The following is a 25502-nucleotide window of genomic DNA, read 5'->3' as shown; positions in this document are numbered from 1 at the left end:
AGGATTTGCAAAACTGAATATATGTTTTACGAGTGCATTTTACAGGCATTTAATTATTTCTCATTCTTAAAATGTCGTTAAGTTTATTTTTAAACATACTAATTATTGGTTCATATCAGTTACGTATTATGTTGATTAAAAAATTACATAATTATTGATTTTCGGGTGATATTGTGTTTGTTTTTTGTTATGTCTAAATCGAAAGAGAAAATGCACTAGGAATATAAGTAGTATTACATAACATTGAAATTAGAATAAAAGTTGTTTACAAAAATTGCACATTGAGATTGGAGTAAGTATAAAAATAGTTGTAGACTAAAATAGATACAATTAATAAAAGAAATCCAGAAAATGCTTTATTTGAAATATCAATGTATATTATATGATATTTATGATATCATACAATTCACATATTTATCATTGATATTTGATCGAGTACTTTTAAATAGTAACATTTTTGGTATTCAGATCTATGTATTTCATCTGAATACCGAACTGTGAATGTTTACTTATTATTACATCATGGTTGAAAAACGAAATGTATGATTATGTTACGAGAGCAAAAATTTTGCTATATGTACGCCACGATATGCCTAAATAGTTAAATAAATTCCGTTGTAATTATATTGTCATGATTTTTGTGCGTCTCTAGCAAATCTAGGGTTTGTTTTCACTTTGGCTTCTGTTTTTGTCTAAGATGTCCAAAATGGATATCTTATGGGTGCAACTCTGCTTCCCCTATGCTGACCAATTTCTAACTGGTTCTCGCTGAAGTCACTGTAGTCGTCCGTCTCCTCAGAATCCTCCTTATAAATGCTTTTAAGCGAGCCTGGAAATGGAGTGACCATCTCTGAGCTATACGAGTTTTCCGCATCCTCGTCACTATTTTCAAATGGATCAACAGCCACATACGATGCTGAGAATCCCTTCATGGGCACCGAGCTATCTGTTTTAAAACGCACCAACAGAGAGTCCGTCATCGAAATGATGTCAGTTGGTCGCTGATTAAGAGAGATCAAAAGAGAGTTTACAGAAAAATATTAAAATGATGCATTCATAATCATTTCAGACTTACCATATAATTACAGTACTGGCCATACATAGGTCCACTGGTGTCCTCCATGCCAGAGAAGACTTGAACATAGTCGTAAGTGCAGTTCTCACTACTTTCAATATCAAAAGTAAGGAAGATTAACTGCACGTTGCTGTTGGGCGGTGCTTGAATTGTCCACTCGCAGTCCATGTTATCATTATAATCCTGATTACTGAATCGAGCATGAGAGTAGAACTGCTGTATGTGGCTAGTAGCACGAAGATATCCTCCGCACGCTGCAAATGGCGAGTACGCGTACATTTTTAAGACGAGACAACTAATGTAAAAATAACAGTACTCACAAGTCGAATGCATTGCCATAAATCCATTCATCTGTTTATTTTTATCCGTTTTTAGCACCATGTAGAGTTGATTCGTAGTAGACGATATGGGGTATGGTATTTTATCGCCACAGAACCTTCCCAATAAGGAGCTAAGCTCCGAATCGCCATCGTAAATTGCCACATTATCATATGTGCATTCCTATATATTTGATAAAACAATAAATAAATACATATCGAGTGTAGCATTGGAAAAATTGAAACTGTATTTTAACCTGGTGCGATTCCACATTGAATTCATTAAAAATGAGCTTGATACGATGGCCCGGCGTGGTTGAGAAATGCCACACACAGTCCGCGTTTGGAGGATAGTTATCCGGATAGTTGGGACTGTAAATAGTTCCAAAGGCAGCCGATATTTCGTACTTGCATTCACCCTCCTTACAGTCATGACCATTCTCGTGCAACGAGTAGCCATTATGACAGAAGCACATGTATGAGCCAATAGTATTTCGGCACTCATGCTGACAACCTCCATTGTTAACAGCGCACTCGTCAATGTCCGTGAAAAAGACAGCCGCAAAACCGGAGCCCTGAATTGAGATATCTGAGTGAAACTCAACGCGCAAAGCGTTACTGTCGGATGTTGCCGTGGGGGGTATGGAGGTTCCGCAGAAAGTACCAATACGTTTGAGTCGATTTTCAGTGAGTTTGGAGTAAATAGTCACCGAATCGTAGCCGCAGTCCGATTGCTGACGATCCGTGCCTTCCAGATCAAAGTGCGTAAAGTTCAAAGAGATTTTGTGCTTGGGTGGAGCAATAATTTCCCAAACGCACTCTTTCGACACCGGATACTTTTCGGGGAAGGAGGGAGAGGTAATGGTGCCATTTGGATACTCAATGCGACCACCACAGGCATCTAGCCAAGTAAGATCATAAAAGATAATTATAATCATTGATTTTCAGTTGTAGATGAAAGCGCTCACTTACCCTCGCAATGTTTTTTATCACTGTGCAGTTCGTACCCAATGTGACAGCTGCATTCGTAGCCTCCGAGAGTGTTAATGCACTCGTGCTCGCATCCGTGATTTAGAGTATCGCACTCGTCCACCTCCTTCATGAATACCGCTGAGAAGCCTGCTTTCTGCACTGAAAGGTCCGACACAAATTTCACGTACATCGAATTGCCACTTGACCTGAAAATGACGATGAACAAAGCAGAGTTGTTTTTTTTTTTAGTGAGTGTTGTTGGGTGTCCTCGGGATGTATGTTAGATACCCGCTACCCGAGTATACTGGGTACAGGTTACGGTCTGCAGTTTGAGCACTTGTCGGATGTTGGCACTCACTTCATGTTTGGTGGCGGCTTATAGCCACAGAAAACGCCAATTAGCGCAGCATCCTGTGTGGGCCCGTCTCGCACCTCGACATAGTCATAGACACAGCTGTCATGGTTCTCGACCTCAAACGACTGAAATTTCAACGCCACTTGGAAGCCCTTTGGCACCGTAATTTTCCATACGCATTCCTTGTTGGGCAAATAATCGAGTGGATAGTTTGGTGACTCCAAGCGACCCTCCGCGTCATCCACAGATAAATCACCACCGCAAACAACTGGAGGAAAAGAAAAGAAAGAAGAAAAGGATATAAAACCACTACACTATACTTAACGAGTTTCGCTTACCATCAAACTCAGCTTTAAAGCCTCGATAGCCCTCGCTACGATGGGTGTTCATATAGGTCAACAGCATTCGGCTGGTTTGCGAGGTGATCAGTTCGTTTGCGACTTTACCACAAAAGCGCCCAATTAACGGTGACTTGAAGTAGTATCCATCGCGGATCTCCAGATAGTCAGTGTCGCAGTTATTGGATTTGAAGATATTCTACACAGCATAGAGTTTAAAGTACTGAACGCAATTAACCACATATTCATTTTGCATAGATGGAATTCGTATAATGAATGCCATACCATATTCTCAAGTCGAAGGGCCACACGTTCGCCGTGTGTAGCCGTAATTCGCCACTCGCAGTGCTCCGTTTCGTTGCTGACCGCACCGGCCGTGTAATAAATGGGACTCGCAAAGACGCCAGTGCTCTCCTGGAATGTACGTCCACATTTAGGACATTTGTAAAGGAGATTCGCCTGTGCAATATCCCCTTGGCTTAGGCGCAGACGTTGGCCAATCTCCGGTCGCTTGCGACCCTTGACTTCGATAGGCAGTATTGTATCCAAATACGTTCCTTTTGAGAACGTGTTGCGTGCATAGTGCATTATTGAATCGTAGTCATAAGCCATCCCCAGCGAGTTCACCTCATCCACAGACAACATATTGAAATTATAGTCCTGACCCTTCATAATGTTGTTGTGCTCGATAACGACATGCTTCTCACGATCTGGACGCGTGTGCTCATGCCAAAAGCCCACAACGTGTCCCAACTCATGCACCACAATCCCAAACTTGTCGCAATTGCGTCCAATTGATATGGCCTGTGGTCCATTGCCTCGTTTACCAACAAATGAGCAGCACCTAGAATCCGTAGACCATATAGAGTGTATGAAAATTGAATACATTTCCAAATAATATTTATCCTTGGTATCTGATGCATTTATTAGTTTATATTTTATAATTCAAGGTAAAAATTTGAGCTTTGAAAATATAATTTTTTCATGGTTTATGTAATGTTTTAATGTCAGACGCGGATCTGTCCAATTGTTGGTTTTGGATTCTCTATTTTTACCATGTAAGCAAGCTAGATTCTATTGAGATCTAAGTTCATTTAAGTAGACAATATCGTTTTTAAACATGAAAATGACGTATAACTTACCCGCAGTTCCGTACGGTAAAAACAATATAATTGGGATGGATTTCAGCATCGCGCTCTACAAATTTAATGCACGTTGAGTTTTCCCAGTGGCGCATTGCTTGCTTGAATAGAGCTTTGTGTAGGCCACTGAAATTGCCATCGATCTCATAAGGAATAACCCCATAGTCCCAAATGCGTTCCTTTTTAGCAGTTACGGCACGAGCCACCCGATGATGCTGTTCCATCTTCTTGTTCCTTTTGTAAGGATGGAAAAAGCAGGAAACAGTCAGAATTGTGGTTTTATTAAAATTGTTATGCAAAAATTGTGGAAAAACGACACAAAAAGTTTTACATATCCGGCCGTTATTTTAATTGCTACCAGTTTTTCGAACTATTTATTTTGCAAGCTGTTGAAACTTTGTCTCGCGAATTTCGCTTAACATTTTCAACAGCATACACGCTACTTAGTACTATTTTTTATGTGTGTGCTTGTATGTGTTGCAGCACACAGTTTGCGTACTGGTACAGTTAATGGGAACGCCAATGAATTGAATAGCTAGTAATTTTCAGCAGGCAGGAAATGGCAACGGATGCGAATGAACGGACAGAGGTTTGTGGAAAGATGTGTGGTATACTGTAAAAACTTACTCTGCATTTGGCCATGTCGAGCTATGAATTTCAACATTTGATACATCTGTTACTCCTTCTTTCTCCAGAAATACATCCGTTGATGATTTCGGCGAAGAGGTGTGAAGAGGCGATGCGGTTGATCGGTTTTGACCTCGACGCCAATGTTGTCGGTTCTTTTGCTTGTGGTGATGAATGTGTTGCTGCTGGCGGTTCATTGGGTGATGACCATGTGGTCGATTCAGTTCCTCCCGGAGTCGATCTACTTTCCTTGCATACTCCGTATAGTGAGTGTTCCTACGAATATAACCATGTATTGAAAATGTTGAGCCAACTGTTAGTAATGTTAGTCACAAATTTGTACTCTTCCACTTTCACGGACAATTTTCTTTTATTCCCGCTATACATAGCGTAGAAGGGTATAACTTTGTACCGGCAGGAAATGTATGTAAGGACAGAAAGTATATACATATATTCTTGATCAGAATCTGTATGAACACCTAGATCTCAGAGACTATAAGAGGTAGTGATATATTTTTTTCGACAGCACTTGTTATGTTTGCAGAAAGATCAAGTTTGTTGAATTTTTTTGACACGCCCACTTCTGCCACTGCGAATTTTGGTGCTTACAATAATATCAATAGTTTTTATGATTCCTAAGAGTTTGGCTACGATTAGATAAAAAATGTCGAAAATACACTTTTTTATTAGGAAAAGACCTACTAGTTGCTTTGGCTACCAGGTTGAATTTTGAATGTAGTACTGTAAATATCCGTTGGTATATTTTCAGGTTTATGTAGTATATTAATTTGGTATAGTATAAAATAAATATCGCAATTTTTACTTTTATTCAAAATGGATATTGGGTATCTCACAGTCGAGCACTTGTTATCATAAATATTGTCATCACAACATATTTTATAACCATATTATATAATATATCATATTACTTGCTATCATAAATATGATAAATTTTGGCTATTAAATCGTTTGTTCTTAATGTCACTTAAAGCTGAATTAAATCACTTTAATTTAAAACAAACTTTATTTGCGCGCAAATATAATAGGATAGAACGTATCTAAAAAAATTATATACTTAGTCTCTGAGCTCTAGGTGTTCAAACGAACGGACGGTCATGATGCTGATAAAACATTTGATGTACATTTGCTACCCTATGTATAGTGTGTATAAAAACAAAAATGAAGAATATTCAAGGAGGCAATAATAAACGATTTGTAACGACCCATTTGAGACTGTTGGTCGTCATACACATAGGTGTAGTATTATATATATGTTTTTTGTAAACGTAAAATGTAAGCAGTGGTTTTCGGACTCATCAATTATGCTGTGTATATGATAATAAAGAAATTTGTCTGACTTACCGATGCTTTGGTCGCCGTCTGTGTCTCCTTCGTACCACACCTTGGGCATGCAGAAAGTCCACATCATCGATGTCCAAGTGCATGCCATTGCCTCCTGCATTGCTATAGACGTTTCGCATTGTCGATCTCTGCGTAGGCAAGGATGTGGGCACAATGTGCTGCCGCCGCTGTGCAACGAAATTATTGCCCGAATCGTCCTCGATATCCTTATTGTTTGACTGTATCTTTCGCGCATCCACATTGCGATGTGGGGTTTGTGATTTATTTAATAGTAGCAGTGCTGCAGGAACTCTCAACTCTTGTAAATGTAGTGGGCGACGTCGCTGATTGACTATGGCCACTTGCGGCGTCAATACTTCATTCTTGAAGTTGGGCGGATAAGCAATGTCAGATGGCGTGTGCGCATTGGGCTTTAATGGTTCTTTGCCTCTGTGCTGCACAGGATATATGACAGGGCAACAGATAAAGAGCGCGCGCCAGAAAGAAAGGGAAATGAAAAAGATAATGCTTAGAGATTTTATTTGTTGGCGGACAGTTAGCTTACCAGGTTGGCTTCATTGTTACGAATGTTGCTAGATCCGATAGGGGGTTGCCCAGTTGTTTGGCTGACAATATCCGTGCGCTCGTTAGGTAGTTTCGTCTTTTTCCGAATTATATCCGTAAGACCCTCTTCCTCCACCTGCAGTCCTTCGTTATAGACTTCCTGCTTGAGCTTCTCTAGGTCCAGTTGAAAGCTTGAATTATATTTGCCATCCGTCGCAGGAGCATCCGCTGGCATCTGTTCGGTGGCCATTTGTGACAAAAGTTTCTCGTCCTGTTCATCGTCATCATCATGGACTGGCGTGTGTGCTACGATTGGACCCGCGTCACCGTCGGGTAATGCAATGTCGCCCATGAAGCCACCTGCAAAATAAATTACCATTCATTTAAATTCGGAATTCAGATGCTCGTGCCATAAAACTAATATATTGTTTTAATTATAAATGACAAGACAAGCAGAGCACACATTTTTATTTGCACACCACAACGAATGGTTGCCTGCCAGTTGATTACACATTGCATATCCATTTAATCAATGCAAATGCATCAACTGCTTTTCCCGCCATTCCCCACTGTATGCACTAGATGAGAAGAGATACGAGGGTTGAGCCGCATCTGCCCAGTCTGGATACAAATGTGAACAGAAACCCGGCAACAATAAAAGTCAATTTGCAATATATGAAAATGTTGCATGTTGTTAAATAAAAATGATTAGATAATATTCGTAGCTCAAAAACTTGTTAAAAATTTTTGTTTTAGTATAACCTTCAAGTAATTTATCGACAGTTGCCGAGTTATTTAAGAAATTGTATATTGCAAAAACGGGTGCTTGTTATTTTTGTTGAACATTTTATATTTTTTTTATATATTTTGTACTCCATGGTACATGGCTATTTTGCTTTTATTGAAAATGGGTAGCGGATATCTCATAGTCGAGTTACTTGTTTTGATGCTTACAAAACTCGCTAAAAATAATTTACCATTCTTAAGCTCTTGTTTTCTACAGAGACAATAACCCTTTACAGCATCGTGAACGTTCTAGTGGCAACAAATAAGAAAGCTACTGTGAGATACCCGGTACTCATTTTGAATAAAAGCAAAATAATGCGGTATTATTTTTAAAATATACCAAAGTAACATACCCCAACCTCCTAAAAATATACTAAAAGCTTATAGAGTCCTACATACAAAATATACCATAGCATGTAAAATATACCAGATTGTTAGCCAAAGCAACAAAGACCCGTTACTGTTTAGTTTTAAATAGAAAAAAACCAACAAATCACTTTAAGCTGTATTGGATGGGTATTTAAGAAACTAATATTTATTTAGCATAGATATCAATAGCGGTGTTTTTCAATAAACAAAAACAAGTAAGAAAGCTACAGTAGAGTGTGATCGAGTGTGAGATACCCGCTACCCATTTTTAATAAAATCAAAATATTGCGCTATTATTCTCAAAATACCAAATGGTATATTTGGTATATTGATGTTGTACTACAGTCAAGATATAGAGTGCAATATTTATCAGATGGTCAGCCAAAGCAACTAAGACCCCTCTAGTAAGTAGGCGTTTTTGCCCATTCCAAAGTATTTATTTAATAACTTCGACAATTTTTATATGTTCGTAACCAAATTTTTTCAGGAATCACAAAGACTATAGTTATTATTGTACATACATATATACCAAAATTCGCTTTAGCTTCAAAATTATTCTTTTTTATTTCAATTTTGTCGATTTGCGGGGTGGAAGTGGGCGTGAAACAAACTTGATCTGCCTGCAAACATAACAAGTGATGTCGAACAAAATTTATAGCTGTTTCTCTAAGATGTGGACAGACAGACATGGCTACATCGTCTCGGCTGTTGACGCTGATCAAGAATATATATACTTTATAGGGTCGGAGATGCCTCCTTATGCTTGTTACATACATTTCCTGCCGGCACAAAGTTATAATATCCTTCTACCCTATATATGGGTAGCGCGTGTAATAATACTTCTTTGTTCACAGCGATAAGAACGTACTTTTGTGATAACATAAATGATTACTTATTTATATTACCTACATGACAACAGGGCGTATGTACAATATGCAGTACTTTAAATTTCTCAAGTATAATTTACATCTACATATGTATATGATAAACCACATTCATTACTGTACAGTTCAGTGCATTACACTCAATCGTCACAGCCGCTATATTCACAAATAATATGGATGATCAAGTTAAGTTAAAGTAAATTTCGATAAACTATACTTGTATATGAATGTGTGCTATTCTCCGTAAAATCGCGTTGATCTTAAAGAGCTACCAAACAATATATAATACTAGAGGCATTTAAGCATTTTATCTTGAGAAAATAATGTACAAATATAGTATTTGGACGAAATTGCAACTCCTGACAAAGATATCGGTTATCCTTTTTTAGTCAGTATTGGCATTGTTCAGTTGAACATCTGGCCTATTTCGGTTGGCCTATGGGTAAATAACAAATCGGTCTGAAAAAATCAAAGTTTAAATTGCTAAAAAAACCGAAAAACTGAAGTATACGGAAATGTATATTTGATATAATGATATAACAAGTGTAATTAACAAAAATGGTTATCTCTATTTCTTATAGTTTCTGAGACCTGGGCAGACGGACATGGCTATTTCATGTTAACTGTCGACGCTCATCAAGAATATAACATATATTCTTTATGGGGTTGGCGATGCTTCCAAATGCCTATTACATTTCCTGTCGGCGCTAAGACACAATTCCCTCCTTACCTTTGGGTAGCTGGTATACAAAATTGAATTTCAGAAAGTCAGTAGCATTACATTTTTTCCTTTTTTGTGATTTAACACCTGAAAATCTTTGATAGCCTGTTTAAAAAAAATACCCAACAAACTTGCAGTTTTTACTTTAAACCATAAAAGGTGTATGTTATACCCACTGCATTCTACACGAGGAACGATAAAACCTAACACACAATGCGTCAAAAGTCCGACAGATGGTTCGGATTGCCGGAAACGAAATGCTGCCGACTCAAATGAAGCGCAGTAGAATGGGAAAGGCTAACAAAGAGAGATAAAGAGAAAGAAAAAGAGAGAGAAACGAAGAAATAATATGAACGAACTCAAAACAAAAAAGGAAACGTGCGTATCTTGAGGTTCGTGTAAAATTTGATTACATTTAAGTTAAACGCCTTTAGCTGCTGTTTTAGCTGGGCATGCTGTCCAGCCTGATACGAAGGGAATGGACGCGCCAGTCTTACTGGCTCATCTGACAGAAGTGAAAGTAATTAAATTTTTGAGCGACTCCCCTCAAACTCCTTCAAGCCCGCATCATTCACACTAACGAACTTAGGCAGGGACGTGCCGCATAGGGGTAGGTGGCGAATACGGTATGAAGTGTGGCAGTGCGTACTTGGTCCAGTCTGCAAAAAGTCCCTTTTTATAGCGACCACAAACATGTTAACGCATTTGCCAAGTTGCAGTTTTGGAGCGTTGTGTTGTTATTTCGTGTTTGCTCTCATTTCAGTACCCATGTGGCGTATGCGTAACGTGATTCCTCTCTACCCTTTTATGAGTCTTCGTGTCGTGTTGTGAACTGCGTTTAATTAAAAATAAACCAGCTGGTGCGTCCAGCCGCTACACAACTGATTAGGAGATTTATCATCCCTGAACCAAATTCGAAACTACAATAACAACGACAACACTAATGGACAGTCTATACCAAAATGCTATTGCTAGTATTTGTACAGCAAAGACAATTCCGGGAGTTAATCTAAAGTAATGACTTTTGGAGTATTTATTCAGCTTGAATTTATTGAAAACCATAAAAATAAAATGTTAGGTAGCATAGGAAATCGACACGTGTGTATTGCATTCAATTATGTATTGTATGCAATAATAATACAATATGTTCTCGTACAAAAGTAATGGCTTTTATATAATTCATTTTATATTCATTCATTCATTCATTAACATCAGTAACATCATGAATAGGTGTGTGTGTGTGATTATGGAGACACGCTGTACAAATTTAACTTAGAAATTGGTTACAATTTGCTATTTGTTTAAGTCTTTTTATACCCGCTACCCATAGGGTAGAAGGGTATTATAACTTTGTGCAGACAGGAAATGTATGTAACAGGTAGAAGAAGGCATCTACGACCCTATATATAAAGTATATATATTCTTGATCAACGTCAACAGCCGAGACGATCTAGCCATGTCCGTCTGTCCGTCTGTGTGTCTGTCCGTTCTTTGGTTGCGATCAGATAATAATTGTCGATGTTATTAAAGAAATACTTTTGTATGGGCAAAAACGCCTACTTACTAGGGGTCTTAGTTGCTTTGGCTGACAATCTGGTATATTGTGCCGTCTATTGTATATTTTGAATGCAATACTATATCCATATACCACATATACCATTTGGTACATTTTTAGTATTTTTGCAGTATATTTGGTATATTTTGAGAATAATACTGCAAAATATATTGCTTTTATTCAAAATGGGTAGCGGGTATCTCACAGTCGAGTACACTCGACTGTAGCTTTCTTACTTGTTTCATTATGCTTTCTGCAAGCATACGAATATATTTTACTTTTTAATTAAATAATAATAAAGATGCACAAAATGGGTTTAAAGTTTAGTTCTATAACCAAAAAAAAATGTTTTCTATAAATGCCTGTACACAATTTTAAATTATAGTTGTTTCCAGGAATAAAAATATACTTATCTGTTTCAGAAAAAACCTATTTACATATTTTTGCGAAAGTATATCGTTCGCATAATTACTTTACATAATTAATTTTTTAAACAGGATACGCCTCGAGGTATACAGTAAAAAAGCTGATAATTACGTTTTAGTTTTGAGTAATGGTAAAAATAATTGGTACACTAGCACAGCTTATATATTTGAATAAAAACTAGTTTCAGTTTTTTTTTTTAATTGATGTGGAATGGATTATCGAAATTTGAGTAATGTAATAAATAATCAATTGTACACAATTTAACTATAAAAAGAAGACAAAGCAACATTAAATGCAAAAATGATCGAATTTTGTGGTTCAATGTGGGTTATATTGTGTATCAAGTAGGCTACAATCTATGAATTAAATGCTAAATAAACTAATATAACTCTTCTAAGTTAAATTCAAATATTACAAGATCACTAAAATACATTGAGAACCAGATTATAAGTATGTATGGACACATCTCATTATAGTTTGCAACTAATATACTATATTCACATGCACAAATATAAATCATCACTCACAATAGCAAGGACCCAATCTATTGACTCGTACATAAACAGCGTTGCAATTATTTGTCAGTCAGTAGGATTATGTTTTGCCTCTGTGCATGTGCGTAATAATTGTACATAAGCCACACCTTCCGTACCCGCCCCAGGTGATGTTCACAACAAACATATATATGAATATAGCTGCTCACGCTAACGTGAAAGCACAGTACGAACATAAGATGCTGGCATTCATTAGTTAATTATGCAAACAGTTTAAATGAAGTTTATTTTATTTACACATGTTTGAAAGTATTGTTGGAGTCAACTCTACATGCCAAATTTCGTATTATGTAGTCAGTACTCGTTGTCAGTATAATGACACCTAAGATTAAATGAGTATTAGAATTTCGTCTAAGCCTATATTATACAATGAAATACCTATAAATTAGAACAATGTATGAACTTGCATGAAGAAATTAACTTCTGGAGAACATTAAGTTTGATAAGTTTCATTTGCATGCATAACAAATAAAAAAGCGACAATCGAGTGTGTTCAACTGTAAGATACCCGCTATCTGTTCTCAATAAAAGCCAAATAGTGCGGTTTTATTCAGACGTTGACGCACTAGCGGCAGTACCATCAAGTGACCGGACAGCATGCATTAATCGGAACACTTAATAAGACATTGGACAACTATCAAAAAAAGACTAATAATACTATACTAATAGAAAAAGGAAAAATATTTGTATATATATACAAAGAAAACAAGTAAGAAAGTTACAGTCGAGTGTGCTCGAATGTGAGATACCCGCTACCCATTTTTAATAAAGGCAAAATATTGCGGTATTATTTTCAAAATATACCGAAAATACTAAAAAAATACTAAAAATATACCAAATGGTATGTTTGATATATCGATATAGTACACCATTCATTAATAACTTCCACAATTTTTATCTGATCGCAACCAAATAACGAATCATAACTACTGTAGTAATTATTGTATATACCAAAATTCGCATCTCTAACTTTACAATTACGCTTGTTATTCGATTTTTAGATTTGCGGGGGCGGAAGTGGGCGTGGTAAAAATTTGAAACAAACTTGATCTGTTTGTAAACATAAAAAATGCTGTCAAAAAAAAATTATAGCTCTATCTCTTTTAGTCTCTAAGATCCAGTATTTCATATGGACAGTCGGACAGACGGACATGGCTAGATAGTCTCGGCTGTTGACGCTGATCAAGAATATATATACTTTATAGGGTCGGAGATGCCTCGTTCTACCTCTTACATACATTTCCTGCCGACACAAAGTTATAATACCCTTCTACCCTATGGGTAGCGGGTATAAAAATAACTAAGTAATCTATAAATATTGTTGTATTAAGTGATAATAGCAAGCATATTTAGTAGTTCTACGTGGAATAAAAAGAGGAAGAAAATTCCTAGTGATCCTAACTGGAACAGCAAAACTAATTTGGCTTAATAGCTCCGAAGAATCTATTTCACCAATAATTAGTCTCTAAATAAAAACAACACCCTGCATGGTTCTTCGGTCAGTAAGAGATGGAACATTTATTAATAAAAGTCTACTATGGTGAGATGGTAATCTAATATTAAAAATCAAAAATTGTTTCTGCATTGACTCAATCATATATTATTTATAAACTAAAAAGTATTGCTCAACCAAGTGATCAACTAAGTATTATTGTTGAGGGATTCTACGTCCACGAATTCTGATCTCATAAGTGATTGATAAATACAATTAAATAAATTTTGCACAAATTTAATATCTGCACGTTCCCCAGAAAAAAACTGTTTTAGGAACTTATTTTGTGCATTATTGCATTCGTTCACAATCATCTGGTTGAGTCTTCCATAATAGGAATTTGAGCAACCACAAAAGGTGAGAGATGCAATGAATAATTATATATTCATGTACTCGTATACCTATTTTCAAGGCTAACTTTTTCTTTCTAAGGCTGTTTAATTTTAATAATATCATCTAGGCATGAGATTTTGTAGTATGCATGGGTTTGCTATCTGCGTACGGCACACAGTATCAGGTGGGTTGCATATGGGAGTATCGGAATTGAATATTTTTTACCCTAATATGGCAAGCAGGTGGCAGTGGCATGCCAGCAATTCAGACTGAACAGTTGCTTTTGTGGGTTATCTCTCTGTTGGTCTTGATATTGCATTTGTTAGTTTTTGACTGTAAGGATGTAGATAACTTTTCCTTTTTGCTGCTTACAAATTATAGGCTTTAAACGGCACGTTTAGTTATATGCAGCATATAACATACAATTTTAGCGTCTATAATGTCAATCTAATTTCGTGTCGAAAGTAGAATCTTTCTATTTTAAATACTCATATTCAATTGCATTGCTCGCTTCTCTGTTTTAAATTGCCACATTAAATATTTCTCATATAATATTATAAATTCAAATAATTCTACCAAATTATAGTAAACAGAATACTTTCAATTGATGTTCTTTGAACTAAAATAAGGTAGACGACATTCTCATACATTTTAAATATCATATATTGAAAATTATTACATTAAGTCTTTGCTGGCTCTTTGATTTTTGTAGATTTATTTCCATTTTGAATAAATAGTTAAGTAAAAAACTAATTAAAGAAACTTGATTTGCTTAGAAGAATAACAAGTACTTAAAAAAAAAAAGATAGCTCTAGCTCTTATAGTCTCTGAGCTTGACACATAGACGGACATGCCTATACCGGTTGTATACATACATATGTAGTATATAATTGCTTGGATATAAAAACTGATAATAAATAAATAAAGTTATAAAACTTTGCAGGAATGCCTGGAATAACGTAAGAGAAATTTAGCGAAGTCAATAAAGTCCATTATACATAAAATGTTCTATGATTTTGGAGTTGGAATATGTGTATTTAATAGTTTTCCTCAGTTTTTTCAATTGAACAATAAAAATAAATTGAAAATCAAAGTGCTTTAACAAATTTGAAAGCACAAATAATAAAACAATTAAAAACACAAAAAGAATTTCAATCTTAATAGTTTTGCTATTGTAGCAAAGTAATTGAAATGAAGAGCATTGTCGACACCACATGACTCAGAACATTCCATTGATACAACTTCTTTTCAATTGAGACGTGCAAATGCTTATGAGTTAAAGCTACTCACAGACATTCTTCCCCAAAAGCAACTTGACTGTGTGGGGGTTTGGGGGGTGGGAAATACGTCAAAGCATGGTACGACGTAACTGGCGACAGACAAATTGCAGTACAAGTATACGCACACATACAGTTACAGTTACAGATACAGATATAGAGGAAAGTATTGATATTTCATTTCTGAAAGCATCGCACAGTCAATATCGTTCTCCAACCGAGGTAAATTCAATTGAGCTGAGCAGTCGCACAAGTCGGTCAGGAGGAAGTAAATGGACGTCAAAATTGACAATAGCGCTTAGTTTTCAACGGTGCAATTTACAATACCACCGGATGCATTCAGGGCAGGCGGTAAAATGTGCTTTAGAGACTATGCCATGTTTCAAGTGAAAAGACATTTTGTGCGCATCTGAATCAAGTTTACAACAAACTTTAGCTTTTACTTAAACTTAAGATATTGGGACACAATTTTCAAAGCGCTGCTCAAAAGAACATTAGTAAAGAGCTGTGCTTACTCCGACATAATTTTACTCATCACGCTTTCAGATTAAATTACAGCTAAAGCGGATTTATACCGAAGCAGTAAATATGCGAAACCGCATAAAACAAACAATGTGACTGAGTCCTTCATATCGGCGTCAACGCCAACCCAATTTTAGTTTGAAGGTGCGAACAATGAAAGAGTTCTTTACTCACCCGACTTGCAGGGATCCATGTCGATGTCATTTGACATCTGTCGAGGTACCTCCAAGTGCAGCAACTGCTCGATGGTGTACTTGCTGTGGTAAGTCCGGTGATGTTGATGTTGCTTACGTTTGTGCTGTTGACCGTGATGGTGATAATGCTGGCCGTGAACATACTCGTGATAAGGATGGCTGGAAGTTGTTTGCTCGATGTTAATGGTGGGGCTGACGCCGTTATTGTCACGCCCGAGCTTGACAACGTGATCTGCGGACGTGGTCTTCGATGCATGTAACGGCGGCTCGAGTAGTTTGTCGTGCAGTTTAATGCTTTTGACATGTGCCGAGATTAAGACCAACAGCACGGTAGCCACAAAAAGGGCATAGTTAGTTGTGCAGCTCATGCCTCGGACACCGCGTCCAGATGCAAGCGTAGTTGACAGCATCGAAGAGCACAGTTTGTGCTAGTCGCTTTGCACGTTCGTCCGATGGACTGCCTATTGTTTTTTTTTTTTTTATACTTTATTTCAATTATTTTTTGTAGCTGAATGCGATATTTTGCCGTCTGGCTTTGATTCGTGTCCGCTTATCGCCTAAGCTCGCTCTCAAATGAGATGCATTCTCTTAACGAACGTGGCCTGCAATGAGCCAAATCAATTCTATTCAAAATTAAATATTACTTATACTCCAAGTACTTATGAACTAATATTAGTAACTGATTCCGGCGACATATTGTTAAACATCTAATTTGAACCCGACTGTACAAACACGCATACAATGCAGTATTGTATTTAAGTGTCGCCGCCTTTGTTGGTGTTCTATTGATAACCCTCAGCCCTCGTTTGAAAAATTATTAATCAGAGGTCGCCTGTCGTTTGGGAAGAATGTTGTAAAACAGAAAATAAATAAGAAAGTCACATTTGGGTGGGCTAGACTTATTGTTTTCATATATATTGCTCAGTTTATCCAATTTCAAACATTTTAAACACTATTCTTATTTAATTTAAACAGGAACTGGAACATATGTTGAAATTTAACATATTTGGTTACAGCAACTTTGGAATGGCTTTTGTAAGCATTTACTTTTCTTCATATTCATATTAAATTGAAAAGAATTTTTAAATACTAAAAATAAGTAAATTGGGGAACCGGTTGATACAGTCGCTATCAGCTTAGCACTCAATTAACTTGAGACGAAAGCGCCACACAAGGACTGACTCCAGGTACGTGACCCATTAATTCAGAAGGTCTGGTAATTAAAAATCACTTAAAGCAACTTCCTCTCACTTCTCTCCAGCGCAGATCAACAATTGTTGTCAATTGAAAATAGGAAACCTTTTAATTAACTGAAGTACTGGAGCAGCTATTGTATCCCCGTTATTGATTTAGGTCTTTTTCGAGAGCCGTGTGAGCAAGAGTGCGGATTTTCACGTAATTTCCGGAGTGCACGACCAATTACAATTACAACACCAATCAAAATACAACAAAGCAAATCAAGTGCCACACTAAATTTCTATGGAAAATTAAGTTTGCGTAAGTTGGTAGCTGAATGAGGGATGAAAATGCTTGAAAAAGCTGCCTACGGGTTAGCTTGAAATACTATAGATGTAGCGAGAAAGTAACCACTGAAAGTCAACTACACCCAAATAGTTGCTAAAGTCTTCGCAGCAAATATTTAATACAATACTCGACAATCTCTGTAGTAAGCTTATAGCTGAAAGTGCAACATATTTTCGTAATGTCGTTTCATATTCGTTTTGTTTTATGCGCAGCCATGAAGACGAAGAACAATTAGGATTCGTCACAGCAGCCGCCACTTTAGTTATTACTCGCGTAATTCTGGCATACGCGTAATTGCGTATTCAGCCCATTTTTCGAATGCGAATGGTAATGCCAGATTACAGTGCTGCTTGCAACACACGTAACTCAAAGGTATATTATTGATTCATTTTTAAATTACGAGTAATGCGTTGAATCTCCGCTTTGCAAATAATATGTAGAATGAACACAAGTACTTGTACCCACATTTGTTTTGGGCAGCAGCTTATCACTAAAGGAGCACCCACAATGATGATTCCACGCTTATCTATGTGCGGTTGGTGTGTGAAGAGTTCTGGGTCAGGGTCCTCGGCCCGAAAAAGCTTTAAAGTAAACAAATTAAAATTTCAGCGCATAATATTATTGAACAAGTAAGAGCTCGACAAAATTCATTAATATTCTATTACGTATTGCACAACAAAGCTATCGCTTGGCAATACAAGTAGCCTAAATTCCTGAAACACCACCAGGAGGGTCTGATTTACTTTTGCGGCGTCAATCAAGATTGTCAAGAAAGCACCAGTTTCAAACTACATTAACTACAGAAAATCACAAGTGGAAAATGGCGAGGGAATTGTCGGCAAATGTCTTGCTTATCCTACTATCGTAATACTAATACTGTTTTGTCTGCTGTCTCATATCGTTTTTGTTGCTTTTAGTGTTTTACCAGTGCAGCAGCCCCCTGCTGAACTTCAGACTGCCTCCCGGTTATTATTTGACTCAATTTTGAATTGTACTGTCTTACTGACAGTTGACACTCCAAGTTACAAACTATTTCTGAACTGACAAATAATATAAATTTCGTACCCTTGTCAAGAAGTAGACAGAGGCAAAAGAAATGAAAATGGTTTAAAAAATGCATGACGAAATTCATAAATGAAACTTAATGAGAGAACCATCTGAAATCTCACAAACTATTTATATTTATTATTACAATTATCTTATCTGATACGAACTTTTAATATCATTACCCAGATTTCGTAATCTGTTAGAGAGCTTAATAAAAAGACCGGTATACGATTATGTTAAGTGCATTTAATATCATGGTAAGGAATGAAGTATGAAAGGAATTTAATTGAATATGAATGAAAACTTGGAAGTGACAATTATTTTAATTATTTGAAGTCGAAATGATACTCTGAAATAAACAGTCGTTTTCCCTGTGGCTTAAACACTTTACAAGCCTGACATAAAAAAACGAACGATAAACAAACTGAGAACTGATAGACTGACTGCCAAGCGACAACACTGCAAGGGAGTAAAAGTCCGTAGCCAGTCGACCTGGACATGACGATGCCAAAGCTAACGGCAAATAATTAAACTTGACCAGCAGGCGGCACCTGTGGCCTCGCTGGCAGCTTTAAGCCAATGCATGTAGTAGCAACTATGGTCGAAATGCACAAAGCATTCATGCAGAGTTGGTTGGCAAGGATACTTTCTGACCCGTCCAGGGTCTTTTAGGAACCCCATGTGAATGTAAATACTGTTTAACCATTAAATATACCGAAAACAGAAAGGTGAACCACGGCCTGTGATCCGTAATCTGTGACTGAGAGAGGATTCTGTGAAATGCCAAAGGCGTGATATGCATGCCGACAAAGTACAGAGAGTAAAGCCATGGGACTACGTGTTAGTGTTCATAAACATACATTGATTCCCTTATTAACATGAACTATGTAATATTAGAATTTGTACAGCAACGGTAAGTCATGATTTATATAGGACTATTCATATCAGAGATAGGAATACATTTTTATGTCCGCTAAAATGGGTAGCGGGTATCTCACAGTCGAGCACACTCGTCTGTAGCTTTCTTACTTGTTTAAGATATGTTAGAAAATTAGCTTCAAGTCGCCATTCAGCTGTATTTTAAAGTCAAGTGAACGAAAATGTGCGCATTCATTTTCATGAAAATTGAATATTTTACCAAACAAAATAAAGTTATATCTTCTAGTTCCAGAATTATTTTTTATCTAACGTAGGTATTTTTACAATACAACAGGAGGAAAAAGTTTAAATTGTGTATCTTCGATGCATGAAGTACAAGCAAAGTTCTTGGAAATTATGAATACAGTTCTAGAGCTTTATTCAACATATTTATTAAGCAAAATTCAGACCTTTTATGAAGATGAGGAATACTTGAATCCTTAATTACGAAAGTCGTTGGGTAAGTAAAAATGAGCTAGGGCTAAAGATTACCAGTGGACAAGGTTTGCGACTCACTCGAATGGAAGAGCACTTCAAAAAGTACAACAGGGATACATTCAAGCCGTACATATTGTGACAAGCCAAACATCTCCTCTCAACCACAAACATTCAAACTCACTCTCGCACGGCATATCATTAACTTTACTTGATGGAAACAAGAACAATCAGCACGATGCGAAATACAAAAATTGGTTCAACTACGAAGATGCTTTCGTCAGTTTTCGGCTCAACCACACCGATAGGGAATGAATGTAAATTCGAGACATTTTAAAAGTTTTTTTTAACAAGTCGAGGGTGCTCGGCTGTCAAATACCAGCTATCCATTTCGGTGCGGTGTTATACTGAAATATACTTAGTACTTACAAATATACCATAATACTCTATACATATCAAACATATATTACCCGATAGCAACGGCTCTTTTTTGTCATTTAGAATTATATCTTCAAAATTACGATGGCTTTTTGATCGGAAGTAATTCAAAAACAACAAGTAAGAAAGTTACAGTCGAATGTGCTCGACTGTGAGATACCCGCTACCCAAATTTAATAAAGCCAAAATATTGCGGTATCATTTTCAAAATATACCGAAAATACTAAAAAAATAATATAAATATACCGAATGATATGTTTGGTATATCGATATAGTACACCATTCAGAATATACCATAGACGGCACAATGTACCAGATTGGCGGCCAAAGCAACTAAGAGCCCTAGTAAGTAGGCGTTTTTGCCCATACAAAAGTATTTCTTTAATAACTTCCAAAAATTTTACCAAATTTTCAGGAATCATAACTACTATAGTAATTATTATACAAACCAAAATTCGCAACTCTAGCTTTAAAATTACGCTTGTTATTCGATTTTTTTGATTTGCGGGGGCGGAAGTGGGCGTGGCAAAAATTTGAAACAAACTTGATCTGCGTGCAAACATTGCAAATGCTGTCGAAAAAAAATTATAGCTCTATCTCTTATAGTCTCTGAGATCTAGGTATTCATACGGACGGACGGACAGACACACAGACACACAGACGGACAGACGGACATGGCTATATCGTCTCGGCTGTTGACGCTGATCAAGAATATATATACTTTATAGGGTCGGAGATGCCTCCTTCTACCTGTTACATACATTTCCTGCCGTCACAAAGTTATAATACCCTTCTACCCTATGGGTAGCGGGTATAAAAATAAATTGTTGAAAATAATAATTGTGTAAAGTGTGTCTCTTTTAGTCTCTGAGATATACATACATAGCTATATTGCCTCGGATGTTGACGCTAATTAAGTATATTTATACTTTATAGGATTGGATATGCTTCCTTCTACCTGTTACATGAATTTCCTGTAGGCACAAAGTTGTAATATCCTTGATACTGGGTATAAGAAAAACACGACAATTCGTCTCACCTACCCTGCTCTAACATAAATTTATAGCTCTTTAAGTCAATGCAAGCATAAAACACTCATAGTCAAAAAAACAATACTGACATGCAATACATAATTCGCATTTAGTTTTTGCCCAACTGCTGCGACAGCAACTTTTGATAATTTAGCATAAGAAGATGGATAAGGGGATGAGGGTTAGATAGAGACAGCAAATAAGCTCGACAATACAGGAAAATGTGTTAAGGCACGCTCCCATCTCTGATGCTGAAGTGGAAAAAGATTACGAAGTCGAAGCAGAAGTGCGTGCAAAGCGCAAAAAATAAGAGAGATGATTTAGAAGCAAAGCAAAGAACCACAAAAGCGTAGTTGGCAAAAATATGATATGAAACAAAATGTCGCAAAAACGAAAAATATTGTGGAGAATTGCATACGCGTTCCATTTTTCGAAACGGGAAGTGTAAAGGAAGAAGTAGAGCGTACAACAATTGACGACACTTAATAGCGTTGGCAGTCAATAAGCTGGCGAAGATGCCATTAAATGGTTGCCGATGGAAGCCAAAGGGCAAGGGACATAAACAGTCGCAGCCAGTGAAGCAAAAGTGAGCAGTTTATTTTATATTGTATATATAATATGTATGTATGAATGTGTTCATGAATATGCCTGTGTGTGCATATGCGTGTTAGCTGCCAGGCAATATCAATATGCGTCTCTTGTGCTGCATTCACTACAACACCAGAGCTGTTAGCGTCGAAGTCAGCGTCTACGCTCAATGGTAGCATCAAAATCAGAGCACGTTTTAAGGCGCCACCCACCGCTGACAATTGTTTGCTGGCGGAAGTTGATTTTCTGTGAAAACGGAAGTGTTGACGAGCTGGAGTAGACGACAGATAGACATTGAGACAGACAGGCGGAAGACAGCAGCCATCAACGAGAATGCACTTTGGGTTTTATATTCATTTGTGTTTTCGGTTTTTGAAAACAAGCATGTATCAAACAAACAAAGGAACAGGCAAGAAGTATATAATTATATACATACACAGATACATATTTATGTAACATAATACAGTGAAGACAGCTATCGTAACAAAGTTGCCTTACTGCAGCTCGAAAAAGGAGCATCAAGAACCCCAGACAGTGCCAATTAAGTCTAATGCCTCTGAGACGGCTGCTGTTGGCCACTGGCTCCGTTTTTAATATGCCCCTTTTGTGTTCTTACCTTTAATTGCACGATTGCAACTAAATGTCTGGCGGCAGTCGCAAAGATCGTGTTGCAAACTGCGAAAAAAGACAAACGGACGAACAAAAAATAAAGATTGCTACAGTCGAATGTGCTCGACTGTCAATACCCGCTACCCATTGAGAATAAAAACAAAACAATACAGTATTTAATTTAAAATATACCGAATTATGTGGTAGATTGTCAACCAAGCACGTAAGACCCCATTAAAGTAAAGGCTTTTCCCCAGTATTTCTTAAATAACTTCTGCAATTTTTATCTGATCTCAACCAAACTTTCGCGAATACTTAATACTATGGTTATTATTGTAATTGTATGTTCCAAATCATTGCTCTATCTTTGAAATTATGCTTATTATTCGATTTTTGTTTATTTGAGTGGGCTGAAGACGACGAGGCAAAATTTGAAACAAACGTGCAAACATAACAAATGATGTCGATGTATAGCTCTATCATATCTCTTATAGTCTCCAGTGTTTTATACGTCTTAACTATTGACGCTGATCAACAATACCCTTCTACCCTATGGGTAGCGGGTATAAAAAGATTAATGTGATCCTGTTGCCATCGAATCCGTTTGTCTGCGAATGAGTTTAAAAAAATAAATAACATCAGTCGCCGGTTCGTTGTTGTCTGTGCTGCTGACTTTGTTACTGGTTAGGCCTTAGCCCCTGCTGATCGAGACGCAACGTTCGATACCTTGACTCTCGGTATTGGCATTGTTGGCATTGTCGCAAAAACCTGCGCAATATACAATAAGTGCGAACATTTCCTGTTCTACATACATATCAACAGAAAAACATACATATTATGTAAACACACAAACGCACGCACAACAACAACAGATTCTATTTTAATTACGTTGGCGGTTTTTAAAATGCAGCCGTTCGTTGACTATTGGTGTGTTTGTCGAGACGCTAAGCAGTTTTATGGTGCAGGGACATTTTACTGATTGTTCAGAACATATTTTGTAGTTCGGAATCTGTTGAATTAATTGTAGAAAATTCATAGAGAATATATGTTCGTCGTATCTAGTCGAACAAGTTAACATATTGAATAATTTTCTCAACGTATTTTTTGATTATTTAAAAAAAGGGTATCTTTAATTCAATTAAAAATCAATATGTACATATATTTCGAACATTTATAGGCATTACTCTTGACTTCGATTATTTTGCTGAATAATCTGATATATTCCGACTTATTTATTGATTAGATAGGAAAGACTTACTACTTAATTGAGTAACACGTAGTTAAAAAATAAGACTTATTGAGAAAATTGAACAGCAGCTGAATAGAAGACTGAGAAAGCTATATTCATTCTCTGCAAAACACCCAAAGCGTAAAATACCGGTGATGTCGTTGTCGTTATTGCTTTTGTTGCCTTCGGCCGAGTTCGTGGTACGAATTATTGTAGGCGTAGGTGGTGCAATGCGAAGCGGTGCGGTGCAAAATGCGCAATGCAACGTGTACAGTGCACACGGAGACAGCCGCGTGCCGTTTGTTATTTATAGACGCTGTAAAGCTGACGCTGCTTCCTCTTCACTGCTTCTTTGTCTCCTGTTTCTCCGGGGGCAGCGTCAACAAAAAATAAAAGCAGTAATAGCAAAAGCTGATTCTGATGCGACAGAGAAATGTTTTTATTCACACTTATTATTTTTTCGTTGTTTGTTCAGGGGAAGAATGAACACACAAAGAACACAGAAACTAACGCACAGCCGACAACAGACACTGATAAGGAAGCGCATATAACGATCGATCGATAGGTGAGTGCAAAGATCGCCGTAATTCGATAACAGACTGACTGATTGACCGACCGACCACCGAGCACAGTATAGGAATAAACTGGGAATTGCTTGAATCCTGGATCAAGATATTTATCTCACATTTAACACTTCATTGCATGCGAATCACTTATGTATATCTACGATATTTTTGGCTTTAGATTCACCTGTAGCTACCCAATGGATGCTATTTCTTTAATATTGATGTTAACTCACAATGAAACATATATGTTTATTTGTATTGTAATTCACTGAATACTCTTAACACTCACAAAGAATAGTATAATATAATGGGCATCCTGTTGGCCCTTTTTGGAATATGTATTTTACTTGTGTGCCATTTAAACGAGACAGTAGCTAAAGTTCTCCCGTTTAGCTTTAACTTAACGCATTAACGATGCGCACGTCCGCTCGCGACGAAAGGTTCTCACGTTTTAAAAGATTCAAACATAAACAAAGCAAAAACACAAAAGATAGAAAGATAGAGACAGCTGTCCGCACAGCATCCGAGCATCGAGCATGCGCATACAACAAAAAAGGCTAATAATAACATCTGCCGTTGAGTCGCTTAACAGTTTTTGAATTCGCCTCAATTCAGAACAATTCAAAGTACTAGGTTGAAAATCTAAAATACTGAGCTTTGCAAAAAGTAATCAACTTAACAGACTTCTTATGTATTTTATATAATCGAAATAAATATTTGGGTTTCAAATAAAGAATTAAATAAACCAGCTAGCAATTAAAATAAAAAACATTGAAGCCTACTTCGCGAATAGAATTTCTTTTTGATTTAGTATATGCCAACGGTAACTAATGAGGAAACATCCATGACACTATTGATGTAACTATTTTAAAAATTTAAAAATACGGAACAGCTGGCTAGTAGTGTGACCGCAAACTTATTTTAAAAATATGCCAAATGAGTTTTGCGTCGCATTCCCCGTTTCCACAGCCACTCAGTTCTTTTACGTTATTTCAAGTCCCGTTTTGCCTTTTCCACAGCTACGAAGTTCGTAGTACGAAAATAATGGGCAGTGTGACCGCTCTGAAATACCAGCTGTTCAAATGTAATCAAAAGTTGGCGAACAATTTAAAAAACAGTACGCCCATTTGTAAAATGGAAAACTTTTTTAAATTTCAATATATTCACAAATATTTGGAGAAGGTAGAACAAGATATAATTTAATATAGGCCATTTGTAAGTAGAATTGCTGGCGGCTAATATTTACTTTTCACATTATGTGTGTAAGTTTTTTT

At 36.8% G+C, this 25502-nt stretch overlaps 1 protein-coding gene and 1 long non-coding RNA gene across 6 annotated transcripts; one reads left to right on the top strand and one right to left on the bottom strand.

The window, feature by feature from the left end:
- Positions 1-17: 17 nt before the first annotated feature.
- Positions 18-24686, bottom strand: LOC117576222 (dorsal-ventral patterning protein tolloid). Of its 4 annotated transcripts, none has more exons than XM_034260832.2 (14): positions 24462-24686; positions 15825-16446; positions 6733-7091; positions 6189-6622; positions 4827-5102; positions 4200-4433; positions 3343-3901; positions 3058-3256; positions 2723-2987; positions 2365-2570; positions 1650-2293; positions 1396-1576; positions 1076-1329; positions 18-1001 (listed from the first exon to the last, which is right to left on the bottom strand). In XM_034260832.2, the coding sequence occupies exons 2-14, from the start codon at positions 16252-16254 to the stop codon at positions 693-695; spliced, it is 4350 nt and encodes a 1449-aa protein (XP_034116723.1). In that variant the 5' UTR covers positions 16255-16446; positions 24462-24686; the 3' UTR covers positions 18-692. The 4 variants fall into 4 exon arrangements, with proteins under 4 accessions (XP_034116723.1, XP_034116724.1, XP_034116722.1 ...); XM_034260833.2 differs by having other exon boundaries at positions 15825-16467; positions 24518-24686; XM_034260831.2 differs by having other exon boundaries at positions 24518-24686.
- LOC127566208 (uncharacterized) lies at positions 15306-17719 on the top strand. Of its 2 annotated transcripts, none has more exons than XR_007955492.1 (3): positions 15306-15479; positions 16820-17031; positions 17106-17719. It is a non-coding gene; the product is annotated as an uncharacterized LOC127566208 (long non-coding RNA). The 2 variants fall into 2 exon arrangements; XR_007955493.1 differs by lacking the exon at positions 15306-15479 and having other exon boundaries at positions 16446-16879; positions 16945-17031.
- Positions 24687-25502: the final 816 nt, after the last annotated feature.

This window comes from Drosophila albomicans, chromosome 2R, assembly GCF_009650485.2.
Source record: "Drosophila albomicans strain 15112-1751.03 chromosome 2R, ASM965048v2, whole genome shotgun sequence".
Classification (NCBI taxonomy): domain Eukaryota; kingdom Metazoa; phylum Arthropoda; class Insecta; order Diptera; family Drosophilidae; genus Drosophila; species Drosophila albomicans.
The sequence above is the reverse complement of the archived record's forward strand: the minus strand, read 5'-3'. Positions and strand labels throughout refer to the sequence as shown.